The following is an 18,802-nucleotide window of genomic DNA, read 5'->3' as shown; positions in this document are numbered from 1 at the left end:
CCTTCAGCAGAATCTTGCTGGTATGTGCAATAATAGTATCTGGGTTTGGTGGCTGATGATGGGATGGATCCCCGGGTTGGGTAGGCAGAATAGGCAGGACTTCCAAGTTCCCTCAGGCAGGCTAGGAGATGCTGGAGGATAAAAGAAATTCACTATCTTCTTATGCTTTCAGAGCATAAGAAATTCACTATGCTGTCAGAGCATAAGATGAAAGCATAGTGAATTTCTTTTTTCCTCCAGCATCTCCTAGCCTGCCTGGTGGAACTTGGAAGTCCTGCCTCTTCTGCCCAGTCATTGGCTGCTGGCATGTTTATTGATTGAACAGGAACCAATTGGGGAAGAGGACCTTCATCATTCACATGTAGACTCCCAATCAAAGTATCAGAACCGCTCTCTACAGAGATGTCCTGTGCTGGGCTATTTCTACTGACTCTATTCCTGTTCTTTCTCTGACCTTTTCAGATGCCCTGTACTGATTTTTGAAGATTTTCAAAGATGTTTCTTTCTCACTTTGTAATTGGCCTTTTTTTTCCTTCTCTCATTCTGTCTTTTCACCAAGTTACATAAAGGCAATTTCTAATCGACAGCACACCCATAAATTCAAACATTAAAATCTTAGTCTGCCACAGGTGCCCTTGCAGAAATATAAATTATGTGTCTTGCATCCAAAATGGTTGGAACAAGAAATTTTTCAGATTGACTTTGGTTTTCTAATATTCACCTATACCTAAGATACCTTGATTGTGGGACTGAAGTATAATGTATTCCTATTTCAAAAACACATTGAAGCCTGGGTGTTTTTCATATATACCTTATACACATAGCCTACTGTAACTTTATAACATTTTCTACACACATAGACCTGTCATAGTAGGTCATGTTTCAAACTGGCCAATGATACTTTCCTGTTGACAATCAACAATTTTGATATGCTTTTATGATTAAAGATGCTCAGGCTAGAGTAAAGGTCATCTCTTGAAGATGGAAAATCCGTAGTTTTTATTTCCACTCTGACAAATTTTAAGGTGTAAAAATTGAAGAGTGTCTTCTTTATCCTTTGGATTGACTATTGATGTATTTTTTAAAGATATTTGAAGAAGGAACCATAGCTGTCTTCAGGGTATAGAGCATAATCAAAAGTTTAATGGGAGAGATAGCAAAGAGTGCACATGATGCTGTTCATAGAGCTAAAAGTAGACTTCATAGCTGCAAATCCTCACTCTACACCTTGCTTGCTCTACTAACTTATGCCTATTAATTTACCTATAATAATTTATTTTCTCTGCCCACACTAGTTTCTTATGGCTGTCACAATAAATTATCACAAATTGATTGGTTTAAGCAACAGAAATTCCTTCTCCCTCATTTCCAGAGGCAGAAATCTGAAATAAATTTTCTCGTGTTTAGTTTGTTGTTGGCAGTTCTGTGAACCATCTAACTTTATAGATTATTTATTCATTTCATTATTCTCTTTCAAATGTCCATGGCATTTCTTGGCAGTGGTTTATATCACCCCAGTGTCTACCTCTATGGTCACATTGGCTTCTTTTCTTTCTCTGTATATCTCATCTCCATTTACAGCCTGCTTATATTACATGTGATTTCACCCAAGTAGAGTGACACATAACACATGCTGTAATGTGGAAGTGGTGGTAGACAGTTTAGTAGATCAAGTCCACTCTTCAATGCATAGCACATTTGAGGAAAGTTTTAGTTGTAAGAAATTGCCTTGGAAATAGAAAAGAAGAAAGGAAGGAAGGAAGGAAGGAAGGAAGGAAGGAAGGAAGGAAGGAAGGAAGGAAGGAAGGAAGGAAAGAAAGAAGGAAGGAAGAACTGTACCTGGGATTATAGTCGGGGCCCAGCCATGCATTTTAGTATAACATCCTGACCACTGATCTACAAATTTTTGCTGATGATACATAAGAATAATTCTCAGATTCTAGAAATTGGACATTCATTTTAGAAGATATAATAATTCAGTATACTATAATTTCAGTAAATATAATAAGTATATACTACTACCTATAAAATGGTAAAGGATATATAGTTAGATACTAATATCAGTGGGTTTCATATGCATATATTCTACCAATCGATTACTAAAAATAGTGCAATAAGACAAACTGTGTTTCTACAAAACATTTGCAAACTATTTTCTAATTATTTCCTCAACTACTTACATAGAATTTACTGTACTAGGCATTATATTAAAAAATATGGAAAGCTGGGCAGTGGTGGTACACGCCTTTAATTCCAGCACTTGGGAGGCAGAAGAAGGTAGATTTCTGAATTTGAGGCCAGCCTGGTCTACAGAGTGAGTTCTAGGACAGCCAGGGCTATACATAGAAACCCTGTCTCAAAAAATGAAAAAAAATATGGAGATGATTTGAATTTAGGTAGAGATAGTTATAGTTTATACGAAAATATTGTACCATTTTACTTTAGGGATGGGCATACACATATTTGATATTTGGAGAGAATTCTGAACAAATTCCCTATGAAATTCCCAGAGACATCTATAGTGTATGGAATTCTTACACAACATCATCTAGTGTGCAATGAAGTTGCAAATATGATTATAGGATAATGATATCAATGATAATATCACAATAAAAAATGTATGTAAGCAAAATACAAGCCCTCTAGACTCTTGATGTGTAGCAACCTTACAAGGCTAATGTTATTATTCAAAGGACTCTACATTGAATGATTATAACTCAGTGGTGTAAACATATCATGTATATGACATTTTTGGTTTTCAGTTTTCTTCCTTTCTTCATTTGAAATTAAAATCATGTCTGCACTTTCACCTATTTGAACTCTTTCCAATGTGAAAGCCAAAAAGTATGATGTAATGAGATTGTCCCTTTTGTTCTATTGTTTACTGCCATATAGGACACAGATCTGATGACCTTCAACATCTCTGTACATCGGTCATGGTGGAGGGAGCATGGACCTGGATGTGTCCGGAGAGTGCTACCGCCATCAGCCCATGACATGATGGATGACTACACATATGTCTCAGTCACGGGCTGTGTCGTCGATTTCCAGTACCTAGAGGTCATCCACAGTGCTGTACAAATACTGCTATCGGTAAGTCACACTTTTGAATCATTGTCTGATAGTCTCCTTTGTTGACATCTTGTATCTTTTATCTGGTAGGTAGTGAATGCTTCAGATAAGCACAGAGAACACATTAACAGCAGAAACAGCAGCAGTTATGGAGTCATTAACAATTCATAGTAGCTGGTTACCTCATTTTTCTTCACAGACATTTTGTTTAGAATCAAGCAGTTACTATGGTTTCCAACTTGTTATCCCACCTGCACTAAGCAGTGAAATACATTAGCATCACCTGAAGTGGTCCATTGCCCAATGGACACTCCAAGGTGTGAGGCTAATGTAGTCTTCAAGTAGTGTTCTTCAGTTCTAGAGTAAACATGTGAACCATTATATTGGCTAGATAACCATAATACACTTCATGCTGCAAATAATCATTCCTTTAAAAAAAAAATGTCGTCCCCAGAAACATTTTAACATTTGGGGTCAGTTCGCAGTTTCATAAAGAATCAGAGTAATTGGATTGATTAGCCCACAAAAAGTGTTATGTACGAGGAATTAAGGTAATTTCCTTCCATGAAACTCCTACTTAATTCTGACTATTGTGTGGAGTGGAATTATTTAAAATATGTAGTATTAAGAACAACATAGAGTGGTTTATATTATTTTTGAGAAAGAGACTTACTATATTTCTCTGGTTGGCCTGGAACTTGGGTGTTAAATCAGGCTGGTCTGAACTCAAAGACCTGCTTGCCTCTGACTCCCCAGTGCTAGGATTAAGGGATATGTCACCATGCTCAGCTAAATAACAGTGTGTCTTTGAGACCCACAAGGTACCATATACCATAATTTCCACGTGATTTTATCAATCTTTACTTTTTTCCTTCTGGTCCTTCTTTAATATTTTTTTGTTCTAGTCTGGTTTAAAATATAAAAGAACTGTGGAGCATAGTGGTGCATGCCTTTAATCCAAGCACTCAGAAGGTAGAGGCAGGGGAAGCTCTGTCAGTTGAAGGTCAACCTAGACTACAAAATGAGTTCCCGAGCAGCCAGGGCTGGCTCTGTTACACGAAAGAAACCCTGTCTTGAAAAACCAACAAATAGATATATAGATGGATGTGTAGGTGGATGGGTGGGTGGGCGGATGGATGGATGGATGGATAGACAGACAGACAGACAGACAGATAGAATGTGGTAAATGATTAATTCTAAGCCTTTTTATTAATTTTTAAATCCAAAATTTTTTTCTAGACATATGTAGAAAAGTAAACCTCATATAAAAAGGTTCACAATAAATTGCTTAATCATTTTTTGTGAAAATGAGAGCATGTACCCCCAAACTTTGCAATGTAATAGAATGTAGTAACAAAAATGCCATTTTCCAAGAAATTGCCAAATAAAGTAACTTGAACCTAAATGCAGAACAAGGTGAGAATATTTCATAAAATTTGGACTGCCTCATAAAAGTATGCCCAAAGGAAAGTCTAAGTAAATCATATAGGTTGCCACCTAAATGTACTTGTTACTTATAAATGAATTTCTTAATTCATTTTAGTGACTAGTCAAAGCTGCCAGTATGAATTCATAGCTTTGACTATATTATGTAGTCATTAGGAAATAAGCAGATTAGCCATCACTCTCCGAAGTTTCTATGTAATACACTTGAATGGTGAGGTATTTAATATTTTATCTTTTTACATTGAAATATAATGCTTTCTGATATGTTTCACAACTATAGGATTATAGTAGACCATCCCAATCAACAGGGACTACATGAAGACATCTAGTAAATTTCTAATTCATACACCATACTAATAATCTGTCATCTACAGATATTCCTGGATCCTTATACTTTTCTTCCTACTCATGTCTGTCTTTGGATAAGATTTAAGTAGATACAGTAAAAGGTTAACAACAAGAATTTATATTAGATATTAGCAATCTCAGCATGTTTTGTCTCTTTCTTTCTTTCTAGCCTTAAGTCAAGAACATACATACAAGAACATACATATTTTCACTTAGAGGAAGTACTTTATGTCTTTTCTAGTTTTCTGAGTTTTAAAAACTATTATATTTGTGCTTTGAGAGGTTATTGGTGAAATTGAAGTAATAAGAACATAGCCACTGCTGTAGTAGTATCACCACCAACCCAATCCCTTGGAGACTAGGTAATCAATAGAGCATGGATGCACTGAACAGAAGGATAGCTCATATTCCAGATGGAATGAAGAGGAATAGTAACAGATTTCATCACAACAATACTTAAAATTATATTAAATTTAAAATACACAAATGGTTAGTTTTTTGAGTAGACCACTTAATAATTTTAGCCAGAAATTAACTGTAGGTACCAACAAAACTATTAGTAAAAGGAGACCACTTTTGTGTGTATATATATATTGTTGTTGTGGTTGATTTTTATGTTTCTCTTTCATAGTTGCTTGTGGGCACTATTATAATTTTTATATCCTAAAATCTGCACATAAAAAATTACTTTTGTATCCTATATTCATTGACTCCTGTGTGCTGATTGGCTACCATGACTGTGACAATATTTAAGACTCTGTCAAGGGTGGGTCAGGCAACAGTCAAGAAACAAGAAAAAACTCTGATATGTGACAGGGACCTTCAGGCTGTTGCACAAAGTGCTGTGTCTCTAACTACTCAGTGGATATAAACACCTAAGAGAACCCAAGGAAAGGCTCACTCGGACTCCCTAGATGGTTGGGAGAGGGACTCCCAAAGATTTAAGGGCAGCTGTTCTCCACTGAATTACAGGAAGTCTGCCCAAAGGGGTACAACTTTGCTGACTAGTTGAATAATTTTGCATTTAAGATATTGGTTGGGGGTAGAAAAAAGGAGTCTATAGTCAAAATTTTCACAAAACTTAACAAAAGTTTGATTGAAATGACAAAATAACAACTAGCAAAGGTGATCATAAATCAGGTTTTAAACACACACACACACACACACACACACACACACACACACACACACCAGTTTACATGTACTCTTTTCTTTGAATCAGGATTGTAAGTGTGCAAGGCTGAGCAAAAGTTCATCTTGCCTTCATCCAGCATGGCTACATTAAATTGTGAGCAGCATGGATGAGCAAGATGAGAAATTGAAATCTATGACTGTGGGCCAGCTGTGAGATGATCTGTGTTCCTCACAGGCCTGAATGTCCAGTTTTGATCCACATGTTGATTTCTCACCTGGAAGATGGTCAACAATGCCAAAACAGTCCTATAGAACTGGTTCTGTCCCCACTGAAACCCAGCACCCTCTGCTAGGAAGATAATTACAAAGCACTAATCTAATCACTCGTTTTGTTCTCTTGGGAAAATGGGAAAGAACTCTAAAACTCACCATTATCTATCTCTCCTTGGAAATAATTCTACACATGTTGTTTTGAGTACTCAAGGTCAAAGTATTTTCTCTTAGGTCTCACTGATTCTGAGTCTTACCATTTCCCATCTTAGAAGTGGCCTTCATGGTTGGATCTGGGATCAGAAATTGAAATCTATGGTTGTTTAACATCATCCCTGTGTCCTTTGACTTATGAGTCTCTTGCCACATCTTCCTCTCTTACTGTTCTCCACCACACAGATCAAAAGAACTCAGCATGAATTTATATTAAACAGCATAGAGAAAGGTGTCAAATAACCAAAGGCTGTAGAGATAACCTTTCGAGTCTCAGAATCAATTTCACAGCAACAGTCACAGATGGCTCTAAAGCTAATTCAGTAGTATGTACTCATAGAACACAAAGGAAGGACAAAATGTAAGGGCAAGCCTTAGTTTTTTAATTAATTTTTTTTTACCAGTGGTGTGCATCCATAAAGGTAGTGAGCACAGTTAACTGTTGCCCTTCCTCCCTCTTCTACCCCTCACATTTGCTTGGCAATGCACTAAGTGGTTCTCAATGTTTTACAAGTATGAATTCAATCCCCCAAATGCATATTAGATAGATGTTAGTATAGTCATTTTACATAAAAGAGAATGACACAAAGATTTATGCATTCACCTTAGTTGCATATCTTGTGAGTTCATGTGAACCCCAAACCCAGATAGACAGATTCCAGACTTCATGCTTTACCCATATCACTGAGCATCCTTATGCCATGGCAAAGGACAGCACACATTTTCCCAGAAGCCCATTGTTGAGTTGAGTTAAGTGCACAGAGAAGTGAAGTTGCATATCTCCTACTGGGTTTGTGAATTTATTTGGCAGCTCTATGATATGAAAAATAACAGTGAGAGAACATATGTCTGTCTGTCTGAGATTTACAGGGAGGGGATGAGGAGATGGCTCAAGTACCTGCCACACAACCGTGAGGACTTGACTTTGGATCCTCGGGATCCATGTAAAAGCTCAGAATAGTCACGCATAGAAAGACAGCAAATTCCAAGAGCTCTCTGGCTAGCGACTCTATCTAGTGCGCTTAGTGAGACGTCCAATCTCAGAAGACAAGTTGGAAAGCAATTAAGAAAGACAAATACCTTCAACCACTGACCTTCCCATACCCACTTGCACATGTGGGCATGTACATACTACATACATAGACATTACATATGTGCACAAGTGCTTCCACACCCATTTGCATGAACATGTGCATATAAAAACCACATACACAGATATTATACACATGTGTATATATGCAGTTGCACACATGCACATACACACCACATGCACAGACATTACACACATACACAATGCATGAACAGCCATTTGCCACATATATACACACTACATACATAGGAATTAGACATATTTACATATACACAATGATTTTTGCATTTTTGGAGTGAATGTTTTAAAATATTTTCTTTGACCCTCTAGAACATAGATTCTCAATCATTTTTCATCACATTTTGTTTTTCAGAGTGGAGGGTTTCAAAGTCATGAATGCCAAACCTAACAAGCATTGTTGCTGTTTTAGTTTAAGGATTTTTTTCCTCTAGCTGGGGCTTCCCAGCTACATACTTCCTTCAACGTACCCAGTTGAGGAAAATCATAGCCATCTCTTACCCCTCCTTGGAACTGTTCTTTTCCCAAGAAAATTTTATTTATGTGAAATGCATGAGTTTTGTCTATACATCATATTTAGTCATTTCTGAATGCTATATATAGTACATATATAAGTCATTACTTATTCCTTATACATCATCTTTGTACACTGTAATTCATCTTTGTCTAAACACTCAAAGCAGTTAAAGATTCACTCACCCAATGAATCACATATTACTATAGCAAACTACTGGGAGATGTGTATATTTAGGAAGAAAACTATGGTTGATCAGTAAAAGCCGCTTATGCTTCTTGTCTGAATAGTGATTTTGATTTCAGGCATCAATCTATCTGGATTTTTTTTTGCGTGTGTACAGTAAGTACCCTGTGCTTTTTTTTTTTTTTTTTTTTTTTTTGATACTCAATTTATATATCACTGAAGTATATATTTAACTGCCTTTAGAAAACTCACCAATATGTGTAACTATTAATCGTCAACTGGCTTCAGACTCATCGGCTCCTAAAGGAGCCCCCTCCAGTCAGCTTTCACAGCCTGCACTGCTTCTTTAATGTGTTACATATTTCTTTGGTTGCTGTGGCAATAGGCCTGGGCAAAGCAACTTAAGGAAATGTTTATTTCAGCTTGGCAAAGGCATACAGTCCAAAATAATGGCAAGACATGCAAAACTTAAGGGGCATAGGGCAGCTGGCCAAGGTATGTGTGCAGCCAGGAGAGATAGAGAGAATGCAAGTGCTCAATTTGCTTTCTCTTTCTATTCAGTCCCGGACCTCAGTCCAGAGAACCAAGCCATCCATATTCAGTATGGGACTTCCCTCTTGAGTTATACCTTCCTGGAAATTTCCTCATATATGCACTTTATAGAATGTCCCCTCCATAGTTCTGAATCCTGTCAAGTTGACAATGAGGATTAATGATTGCACTCTCTAACTCTAAGCTTTACTTTTTCCTTCATTGGACTACTTACAATGCACATTTCTTATAATTTGAAATCACAGCTAATTGTCTTGAACTTGCCTTCTTTCAATTAAAAGCATTTTCAAAGTTCATAACCTCATTCCCTTTTATGGCTGAATAATATAATATCATATGCTTGATTTTAATTCGTATGCCTCCTATAGACATACACAATGCTGGGTCAATTTTTCAGAACCATAATTAACACTTATATGGCATTACCTTCCCACTGATAAAACTCCCAGGGTAATTTCAGCAATTGATCTTGTACCTGTCTATGTAGGATCATGTATCTTTTTCTAGATACATCTGATTTATATGTAGCAATTTTCCATTCTTGTACAGCATCTCAGTTTTGTATAAACATATCATTGATATTGTCTAGCATTTTATACAACATCTATGGTTTTAATAATTTAAATCATGTGAATACTAAAGATCAGATTAATTTTGTATCATATTCATAAGATATATGATGGAGTTTCTTTTCTTCAAGGTAATCATCTAGCAGAGTCAAAAAAGCTATCATTTCATTTCCAAACAATGATATTCATTTTTCTAAGCTTCAACATCCAGACTATTCTAAACATGTTTGTGAGTTTTTATAAATTACTACTGCCCTACTATTTTAAAATAATTTTTCTAGACATGGCTAAATGCAAAACTGAGTTATGACATTTAGTCGACTTAAATACAGCTAAATCAGAGAAACTCAAAGATTAATTAGAAACCATATCTGGCACAAAATCCATTAATGTATAAAAACTAAAATCTTCTTAATAATTAATCAAAACAAATATTGTGGCTTTGGGCTTTTAGTGGTATTAGAAGCAAGAAATTTCATTTTATTGACATTTTCCTTAGGGTAATCTTATGTTATTCAGATGTTGGCAGACTTTTTTCTGTATATCTTCATGAGAATAGCTATTAGGTTGAAAAATTGCTACACATAATAGTGAAATTATTTCCAAAAAATTTACTTTCAAACAAATTTTTGTATAAATTTAATAAAGAAAAATTTGCCGTTTCACAGTTTGTCTTCTCTCTAAATGAGTAGTTCCATTCATTCAAAAACAGTAGTAACTCTCTGCTTTCTACAAAGTGGTATGATGAGTGCTTGGTTTAAGAAGTTGGAAATAAATTAGCTTGAATTTGGTTTGTCCTTGCTCAAGTATGTTTTGATCTATTGTAGACCATTAAAGCAGTAAAAGTGCATAAGTGCAGGCATAAAATGAATATTAGTTTCTAAGAATGTAACATTAATTGATTTCATTACTTAATTAGCTAGAAAATTAAATTCTCCATGCCATTAGAAAGTATAGGAGAAGGAAGCATTCAGAGAAGCTGTGAGCCTTTGTCTAAAATGTTTCTTAGATAAGAATAAATGTAAAAAAAAAAATTCTACATAGAAAAAAATACTATAGGACAAGATATAAAAATAAGAAATTAGGAGAAATATGAGCAATCTTAGTTTAAACAGTGGCTTAAAGCTGAAAAGAAAGGGTGACTACCATATGGGAAGTTTGAATACCAAGCTAATAATGGGTTGTGTCCCTAGTGTCATGTACTGTCCACATAGAGGAGATTTACTCTCAAGAAAGAGTATTAAAGCTTCTAAGAAATCCTGCTATTGGAATAAAGTAGTCACCTAAAACCAAAGCAGAGTGAGGAAGACTTCTAAATTAGAGGAGACAGAAGCCACAGGACAGCAAAATGCACCTGTGACCCTAGACTGAAGACAGACCACAATGCCACTGTTATTTAAATTTATGTTAGAACCAGTAAGTCTGTGTGAAAGAGTCTCTCCTAGGAATGAGTGCATAAAGGAGACTAGAACAATGGCACTATAAGTGGAAATGTGAGCACGGAAAGGAAAAATATATGTGGTCCTCCCCTTACAAAGAACTTCCTACAATCAAGGATTCTGGCAATCCTGCTGGGAGAGGGAGAATTAGCCTCTTGCCTCCCAGGGATGAGCCTTCCCATTGGTTATCCAATACAAAGTGTTCAGCCCACAGCCCAGAAACCTTACACAGCCAAACAAGGAAAATGAACTCAGCAGATTGTACTCATATATTTGTGCATACATACACATAAATATATATGTATGCCACAATAGTCAAAGAAAAGGAGACCATCATTTGAGAGCAAGGAGAAGTCATAGAGCTGAAAGGCAGAATGGAAAATGGTACAATAATTCGACTCCATTTAACTAAAATGTATACAAATTTTAAAATAGATTAAATAGAATTAAAAAGAAAAATTTAACTTATCTGTGGACAGGAGCACAGAATTGTGTCAGTGTTAATTTCTGGTTCTTTTTATTATAATGTAGTTCTGTGAAGAATCAGGTTCATGAATATATAAGGAATCTTTGTACTATGTTTTCCAAATTTTAGTAACCCTGAATGTATTACAGAATGAAAATTTGAGAATATTGAAAAATTTTGCATTTATTTATCTTATGTATGTATGTATCTTCTTGGCATGTAAGTTTAACATATTCATGCAGTACCCATGGATGGTAGGGGCCTGTGTTGAATTCTCTTGAACATGAGTCTTTAAAAGTTGTGAGCTCTCATGAGTGTTTGAACACCAAATTTAGATCCTCTGCAAAAACAGTCAAGGTTATTAACCACTGAGCAATCTTTTTATCCCTGATAATTTATTTAGACAATTAAAGCTCTAAATTTGTAAGCAATTTGCTCAAAGAAATCCTTTGACAAACAATAAAAATGTTAACAGAAATATTAGGACATATCAATGGAAATAGAAATCCAAGAAAAGATCCTAACCATTGCCAAGACTTATAAACAAACATGCAAAAGTGGAGAAAAAACAGTGTTTATTTTGCATGCTAAAAAGTGTAGAGGAGGTGACATCATGGGTATTGGCAAAGGATGGGGTAACAGAGCAAAGGGCAAATATGTCTGGATGCATTCTATTCTTGCACTTGGCGTTCTCTATGCATATATAACATAAAGCTACTCACTTGCAGTAAGGAGCTAATATCTTCCCCCTGATTCCCATCTCTGGCTTTTCATTGCTCTGACTAACAGAGAAAAGGGAGGTAGGAAAAAATTACCCAAAAGAATTTACAAGATTACAAATGTGAGTTTCTGAGAACACGAACCTAATTTCTTCTTTCACATCATTCTAAAATTAGGATTTTCCTTATTAAGGTTGTTGAAATTCCCCACTTAAAAGGGGCTCCTGGAGACCTTCAGAAGTTGTAAAATTCTGATACCTTGCTATTATTGGTAAAGACATTATTACTTATGTTCATTTTTCTATAACCTGTGAAACAATGAAGATTTAATATAAATATTTTTCAAAACTGTATTTTCTTTACTCAATAGTCATATACATCCTTAGAATAAATACCAGGTAGGAAAATAAACTGGCAAGCTCACAGTTAGTTAGAGCAACATGATTTTTTTTTTTTGAAATTTTAATTTTTCTGTCAGTGTTCATTTTTGTGAAAACATAACTCAATGCAAATGCTTACTTTATGAATTATGTAGAATTATTGAGGAATGAATTGTTGTAGAGATCAAAACACAAAAGTATTAAGTATTGAAGTGTTAAAATTTATTGTATAATTTTACTTTACATAGACAGGGACCAACTGTTAATCTTCCTCCTGGGACAGTCAGAAATTGTTAACAAAGTTGTATTAAATGCCTTGTAGAACTGAGTTTAAGAGACAATTTGGAGTTGAGAGAACAGTGCTATAAAAAGGACAGATCCCTTAATAGTGTGTGCAAAATGTAGCTGGAGAAACATTTTGGACAGAGGCCAAATCAGGAGAACTTGGTCACTAATTGAATTAGCAATTGAAAAACAATCTCAACTATAGTAATACCTGAAGTCAACGGACAAGTCCAATGGTTGTAACTTTACGGAAAGAGGAAAATGATGAATGCATATTACTTGAAACTAAACACAACTCATTTAAGTTTATGCAATTCAAAACATCACTTAAGAAAGTGATGGACTGGAAGCAGAGGAAGGTAGATCCCTGTGAGTTCAAGAGCAGCCAAGTTTATACACTCAGTTCCTAGCCAGCCAGTGCTGCACAGTGAGACCTTCTCCTCAAAAAAGAAAAAAAAAAAACAAAAAAGAAGGAAAGAAAAAGAAAATTGGGGGTGGGACATGGAGAAAAGAAGACACTAGACCTGTGGATGAAAAAAAAAAGGGGGGGGGGAATATCTCATAATAAAACTAATGCAAGCATTTAGTTTTAATTTGAGGAGGAGAGTGAAAGGAAAGTCCCTCTTGCTCAGAGACATGGCCATGTGCTGGAAATCAATGACACCTATGAAGCAACCATGTGGGACCCGGGGTAGGTGCTCATGCATACAGTGAGATGTTGCTAGAGATCTTATACCTCCTACCACCAATTTGTCTTTGCTGTGCTTTTTAATTCAAAGATGCCTTAGCACATTGCTACTGACATTAAAAAATAACAGTGTATGTTTTACCAGTTATTAATGCACAGTTATACAAAAGTGAGATGTTACCTGTACAGATGCAAAGGTCACTTGAAGGGACTTGAGCTGCACTGTGAAAGACTTTTGTTGGATGGAGAGAGGTGAACACAGAGCACCTCACTTTACCAACTCTGCTCTTGTTACCCTGTAATGGGGCTCTCTACATGGACCTGAGCATCTGAGATAATTTAGGATTTTGTTGCCTCATTCAAACTTGATGTAAGTCTCCATCTTGCTACTAGACCATTGTAAGAGTATGCTTTTCAGACTTTCTAAAAGAACACATGGCTGGGACTTAATCGATACTGTAGAGCAGATTTTATGATGAGTTTCAGGCTATTTGTTAGTAAACATTTGTATGTGTTTCTACTGAGCTTTGTTTGATTTATGCTAATAAGGTTATAGTCAAGAAAAACATTGTTCCTCAACTTCCCCCAAACAACTAGCCTGAACAAAGTCTGCTCAGGTTATTAAAGTGCTGTAATTAATTTTTACCAGAGTAACTCAGGGTAACTTCTTTTACTATTAGGCATTCTATTTGAAACATGAATGAACTCATTAAATTAGTGATGTCAAGGATATTTCAGAATAAACAAGTGTCCACAACCTTAGCTATATTTTGGACAAATATGAGAAAAATGATCAAAAATGAAAGCAGAGAAGCGGGTATGAAGAAGTGAGAGGGTCCACGCATTGTGAAGCAAGCATGCCACTGAGGAAGCTGAGTAGGCAGTGTGTTCATGCAGAGAACCTGGATGTATGCAGTGATCCTGATTCAGCAAGAATCAAATTAAAAGAGGATGAAGGGGAGAGAGGGGCAGGAGGCAAAAAACTTGAGAGAGAATCTACCAAGACTACTCAAGAAAGTCTCACCATCTGAGACTTTTTATTTACAAAAGTGACTTGGGAAATGGCCAGAGAATGGACTGCAAAGGGCAAAAGCAGAAGAAAACAAATAGTGCAAAGGAGAAAAAATTATAGCTTGAACTTAGAAGTAGTTGTATAAATCGAAACATCTAGTCCTTATAGGAAGAGAGGAAATGATTCATGAAGGAAAGAGAGACATGAGGAACTAACTCAGGTTTGGGTTTGAGTGATGGGGTAGAAGGTGCTGGTAGCTACTGAGATGAGAGGTTCTAGGATGTTTATTTATGTAGTTTTTCTTCATAATAAAAAAAAATGAAAATGCAAGTTGTTTCTAAAAGTAGTTTTGGATAATGAAAAACATTGCAAGACATATGAAAATGTCTATATGCAGCCTAAATTTCAAGGAGTATCTTCTAGAAGTAGAGAGCATATCTTCTCACAATGTGTAATCCCACCACTTCAATGGATCAGAATCAATTGCCATTTCATAAGGACTTAAAGCATTTAGTGCAGCACCAGCCACTCACACCTGATCAAAACTAAAATCACCAATAAGAAACTGATTAGTATAAATTTGAAAACTGACTATGTAAAATTCCAGAAAATGTTTGTAATACAAAAGTATTTCTTAGTTGCAAAGATAAGCAGTAGGTCTGATAGAGAATGAAATCTGAACACATTAAAATATTGGAATACACAACAGCTTTTAATTAATGAACTAAACTAATCCAAAGAAACAGGGAGATGTGCCACAGAATTTTGCTCCAGAGGGCTTTCAAGCCAGTAATTGTAATAACGAGAACCATCATTCTCATTTACTGAAAGTATTCTATGTTGGCATCTTCCCTTGATATGCTATCTAGCACACCCTTCAGAACACATAAAGCAGACTTTATTATCTTCAACATATGTATTTATAACAAAGCCAGGACAAATATGTGACCAATGGCAGTAGTTGGGAAGGGACATCCCACCTGGTTCTGTCCTATCTCTATAACTATACCCACTGATGATTCTTTAATACATGCAACAAAAATTAATTTACATTACACTAAATTAGTGTTTTTACATTAATGCATGTTTTGAAAAGTCAGTAAGTTTTAAAGAGCCAATTTGTAATTTTTGTCTATTTGGCACCTTCATGCAAATCAAAATCCCCATATGAGATTTCTGTGTCCCACAGAGATTATTTCAAAGAAAAAAAATGCTTGCAAAAATTATTTCCATTGATAAAGTCAGTACCCTCCTACTGTTCCTTGTCAAGTCTGTTCACCTGAACCAACATAACCTTCTTTCACTCAAAGCTTCCTTGGAATATTAAGTTCCTGGATCTAGGATGTACTACCAGGACCTAAGAAAGGTCTTCTGTTGAGAAGTAAAAGGTCTGCTTTGACGTTCAAGTCTACTGAGATATGTCATTGTAGATGCTGGTTGTCTGTGGATAACATCTACCTGAGAAGAATATTGATCTATGAAAATGAATGACATACAGAGAGAGGCAGACAGGCAGACATTTTTATCCAGACATCCCAAAACAACTCTTTTTCGCTGGTCTTTTCCTCCTTCAGAGTTGATAAATACTCTTTCTTGTTTACACTGGTTTCAGGGACAGTTTCTTTAACTAAGACTACTTTCTCGTTGAGTTTTTTTAATGCCTCCACAGTATCTTGATTTATGAGTGCTTATTTTATACTCACTTAGGACCCTAGGGGTTTTTGGAGAAGGGGTTGTCTTGCTTTGTGTGTGTTGGGGGGGGTGTGCGTGTGTGTGTGTGTGTGTGTGTTGTGCCTGAGTGTTGCTGAGGGTTGAACCAATGGCCCCAGACATGCAAGGAAAGCACTCTGCCTTAGGATTATTAACCTAAAGGAAGTTTGAAGTAATCTAGTTTAATTCTCCCAACAGATGCCACACAGACATCTGTACCATCTATACCATCAGCTGTACGTTGCTCTTAGGCAGATAGAATGAGGCAGGTACAGATCAATCCATGCTGTGAAAAAAAGAACACATTTTGAAAACAGTGCAAAAGGAAAAGGCAAACTATCTCCTCAATCATTTTTATCTATGTTGATTAATTATATATAAGAATAAAAGTAATCTGTATATGCTACATTTAAATGGAATTGTACTGGCTAGTTTTGTGTCAACTTGACACAGCTGGAGTTATCACAGAGAAAGGAGCTTTAGTTGGGGGAAATGCCTCCATGAGATCCAGCTGTGGGGCATTTTCTCAATTAGTGATCAAGGGGGAGAGGGCCCTTGTGGGTGGGACCATCTCTGGGTTGGTAGTCTTGGATTCTATAAGAGAGCAGGCTGAGCAAGCCAGGGGAAGCAAGCCAGTAAAGAACATCCCTCCATGGCCTCTGCATCAGCTCCTGCTCCCTGACCTGTTGGAGTTCCAGTCCTGACTTCTTCAGTGATGAACAGCAATGTGGAAGTGTAAGCCAAATAAACCCTTTCCTCCCCAACTTGCTTCTTGGTCATGATGTTTGTGCAGGAATAGAAACCCTGACTAAGACAGGAATCTTTTATTAAAATTAGTTTCACATGTTCATTTAACTCTTAATGTTTTAACATAATTTACAATCATATATGCAACATACATCATATTTCTTTTGGGCAGTGCTTGTCTATGTCTATGATATTGCTGATAAATTTTGATACCGTCTCTGATTAAACACATACTCATTTGCCCACTAGTCAGAACGATCTATTACTGATTTCTATAAGTGTAGAAATGACTTTCTTCTGTTGATCTACAATGAATCACTTTGGAATGTTCCATGTCCACACTAGTTCTGCCTCCTGTGTATCACACAGAACCTATTCCCCATTCATATCTAAGTCTTCTGACTTGTTAAAAGAAAGTTGGCATCCAATACAGCAGATAAGGCATAGACTTCTGTTGGAGAGAGGGGAAGTTCTCTCTACTCCAGGAAGATGTGGCCTGGAGAGAATGCCACATTAAGGTTATGTAGCAGAGATAACATGTCTTGTTTTAAGTTATTTCCTCAGCATTGGCGTTGATCTTAGGTTGAGTAAAAAGATGAGTTTTAAAAGTTTATGGCAGTGCTAAGCCTATTTTGAACACACAGGGACTGTAGCAACATTATCTGAAGATGGAAACAGACTGTGGTAGCCATAGTTAGCGGTAAGAGATTATTTCCTTACTATGAGTATCTCAACACAAGATCAAGAACATTAATTTATTTTTAATTTACAAGTTCACCAAAAGAAATAGAATAAATGACTTCTTTACAAATATTTAGGGATTCTGGCTCTTGATACCTTCTGTTATGATTAAGTAGAATTCAAACTTCTTGCAAGAAATAAAAACAAACTATAATACTAACATTTGGATATTTGATAATTTTACATATTCAAGATATTCTCAACGCAATGTGTGGGTACCTGCACAAATGAAGACTTTTAATTTACACTACTTTCATATCAGGAAACAACAACAACAAAAAACATATCCTAAAACTAGAAATGCATTGGACCAAAATCTACTGGGTTTTTTTTTTTCTATTTCTTTTTGTTTCAACTTCAAGCACATGATTAATCACTAAGATTTACATTTTAATATATAGACAATATTTTTCCTAACTAGAAAAAATATCTTATTGGAAACAAATTTTTTAGTGGAAACACTTAAATAACAGAAGTTCTAAAGTTCAGTCCAGGTTCTAATTTGAACATGTGGGATCTGTGCCTCCAATTACTCAGACAAGCAAATTAAGAAGTAGTAAAGGCTACAGTGATAAGTTCACTTATAAGTGCTAACAGATGCCAAGACACTCCACAGTCCCCCAGACCCAATTAGCTTCTTTCAATTATAATCAGTAGTCAAAGAAAAAAGTTCTAGCCACACAATGCCAAATTATTTAGTTAATTCTATTTATTCAACTCAGATAATTCAGCTACAAAAAAAAAAAAGAAGTCCAATTAATTGGTGAGTTATTTTTCTTTCTCTAAAACAGTGATCAGATGGTTGGAAATTAGTGATGGTTTAAAGAAATTGTCTAAAGACAGGGCTTCCATCCCTTCTCAGTACTACTTCAGTAAGTCATTTTTTTTTTCCTTCCTTCCCGCTACAACACAATAACTCTCTGATCTCGATCTCTCTCTCTCTTCCTTTCTCCCTCTCCAAGCTCCAGGTGCCTCTCCATACCATCAAACCAGAAGCTACTAAGATTCTGTTGTGATTAGCCTAATCCTGGACAATGAAAACTTTAGGCAATTCCTGTAAATAGTTTACAGATTAAGACATACTCGGAAAACTTTTACAAGCATAACTTTAAGTCGTCAACCACAGACTAGCTAGGGACTGCAGTCCCCAGTGGATTCTCCATATTAGTTAGTTTGTTTTTTTTTTTTTTAATTATTTTATTT

General features: G+C 35.9%; 1 protein-coding gene across 3 annotated transcripts in view; it reads left to right on the top strand.

The window, feature by feature from the left end:
• The window catches only part of Nkain3 (sodium/potassium transporting ATPase interacting 3), a 601,685-nt gene that overhangs the window by 463,798 nt on the left and 119,085 nt on the right, over positions 1–18,802 (top strand). For all 3 annotated transcript variants that reach the window (XM_021222049.2, XM_029533295.1, XM_021222050.1), the window contains exon 4: positions 2,896–3,093. In XM_021222049.2, coding sequence (XP_021077708.1) covers positions 2,896–3,093 — 198 coding nt within the window. The remainder of the gene's footprint in view (positions 1–2,895; positions 3,094–18,802) is intronic.

Source organism: Mus pahari, chromosome 22, assembly GCF_900095145.1.
Source record: "Mus pahari chromosome 22, PAHARI_EIJ_v1.1, whole genome shotgun sequence".
NCBI classification, from domain to species: domain Eukaryota; kingdom Metazoa; phylum Chordata; class Mammalia; order Rodentia; family Muridae; genus Mus; species Mus pahari.
This window is presented reverse-complemented; position numbering and strand designations above follow the sequence as displayed.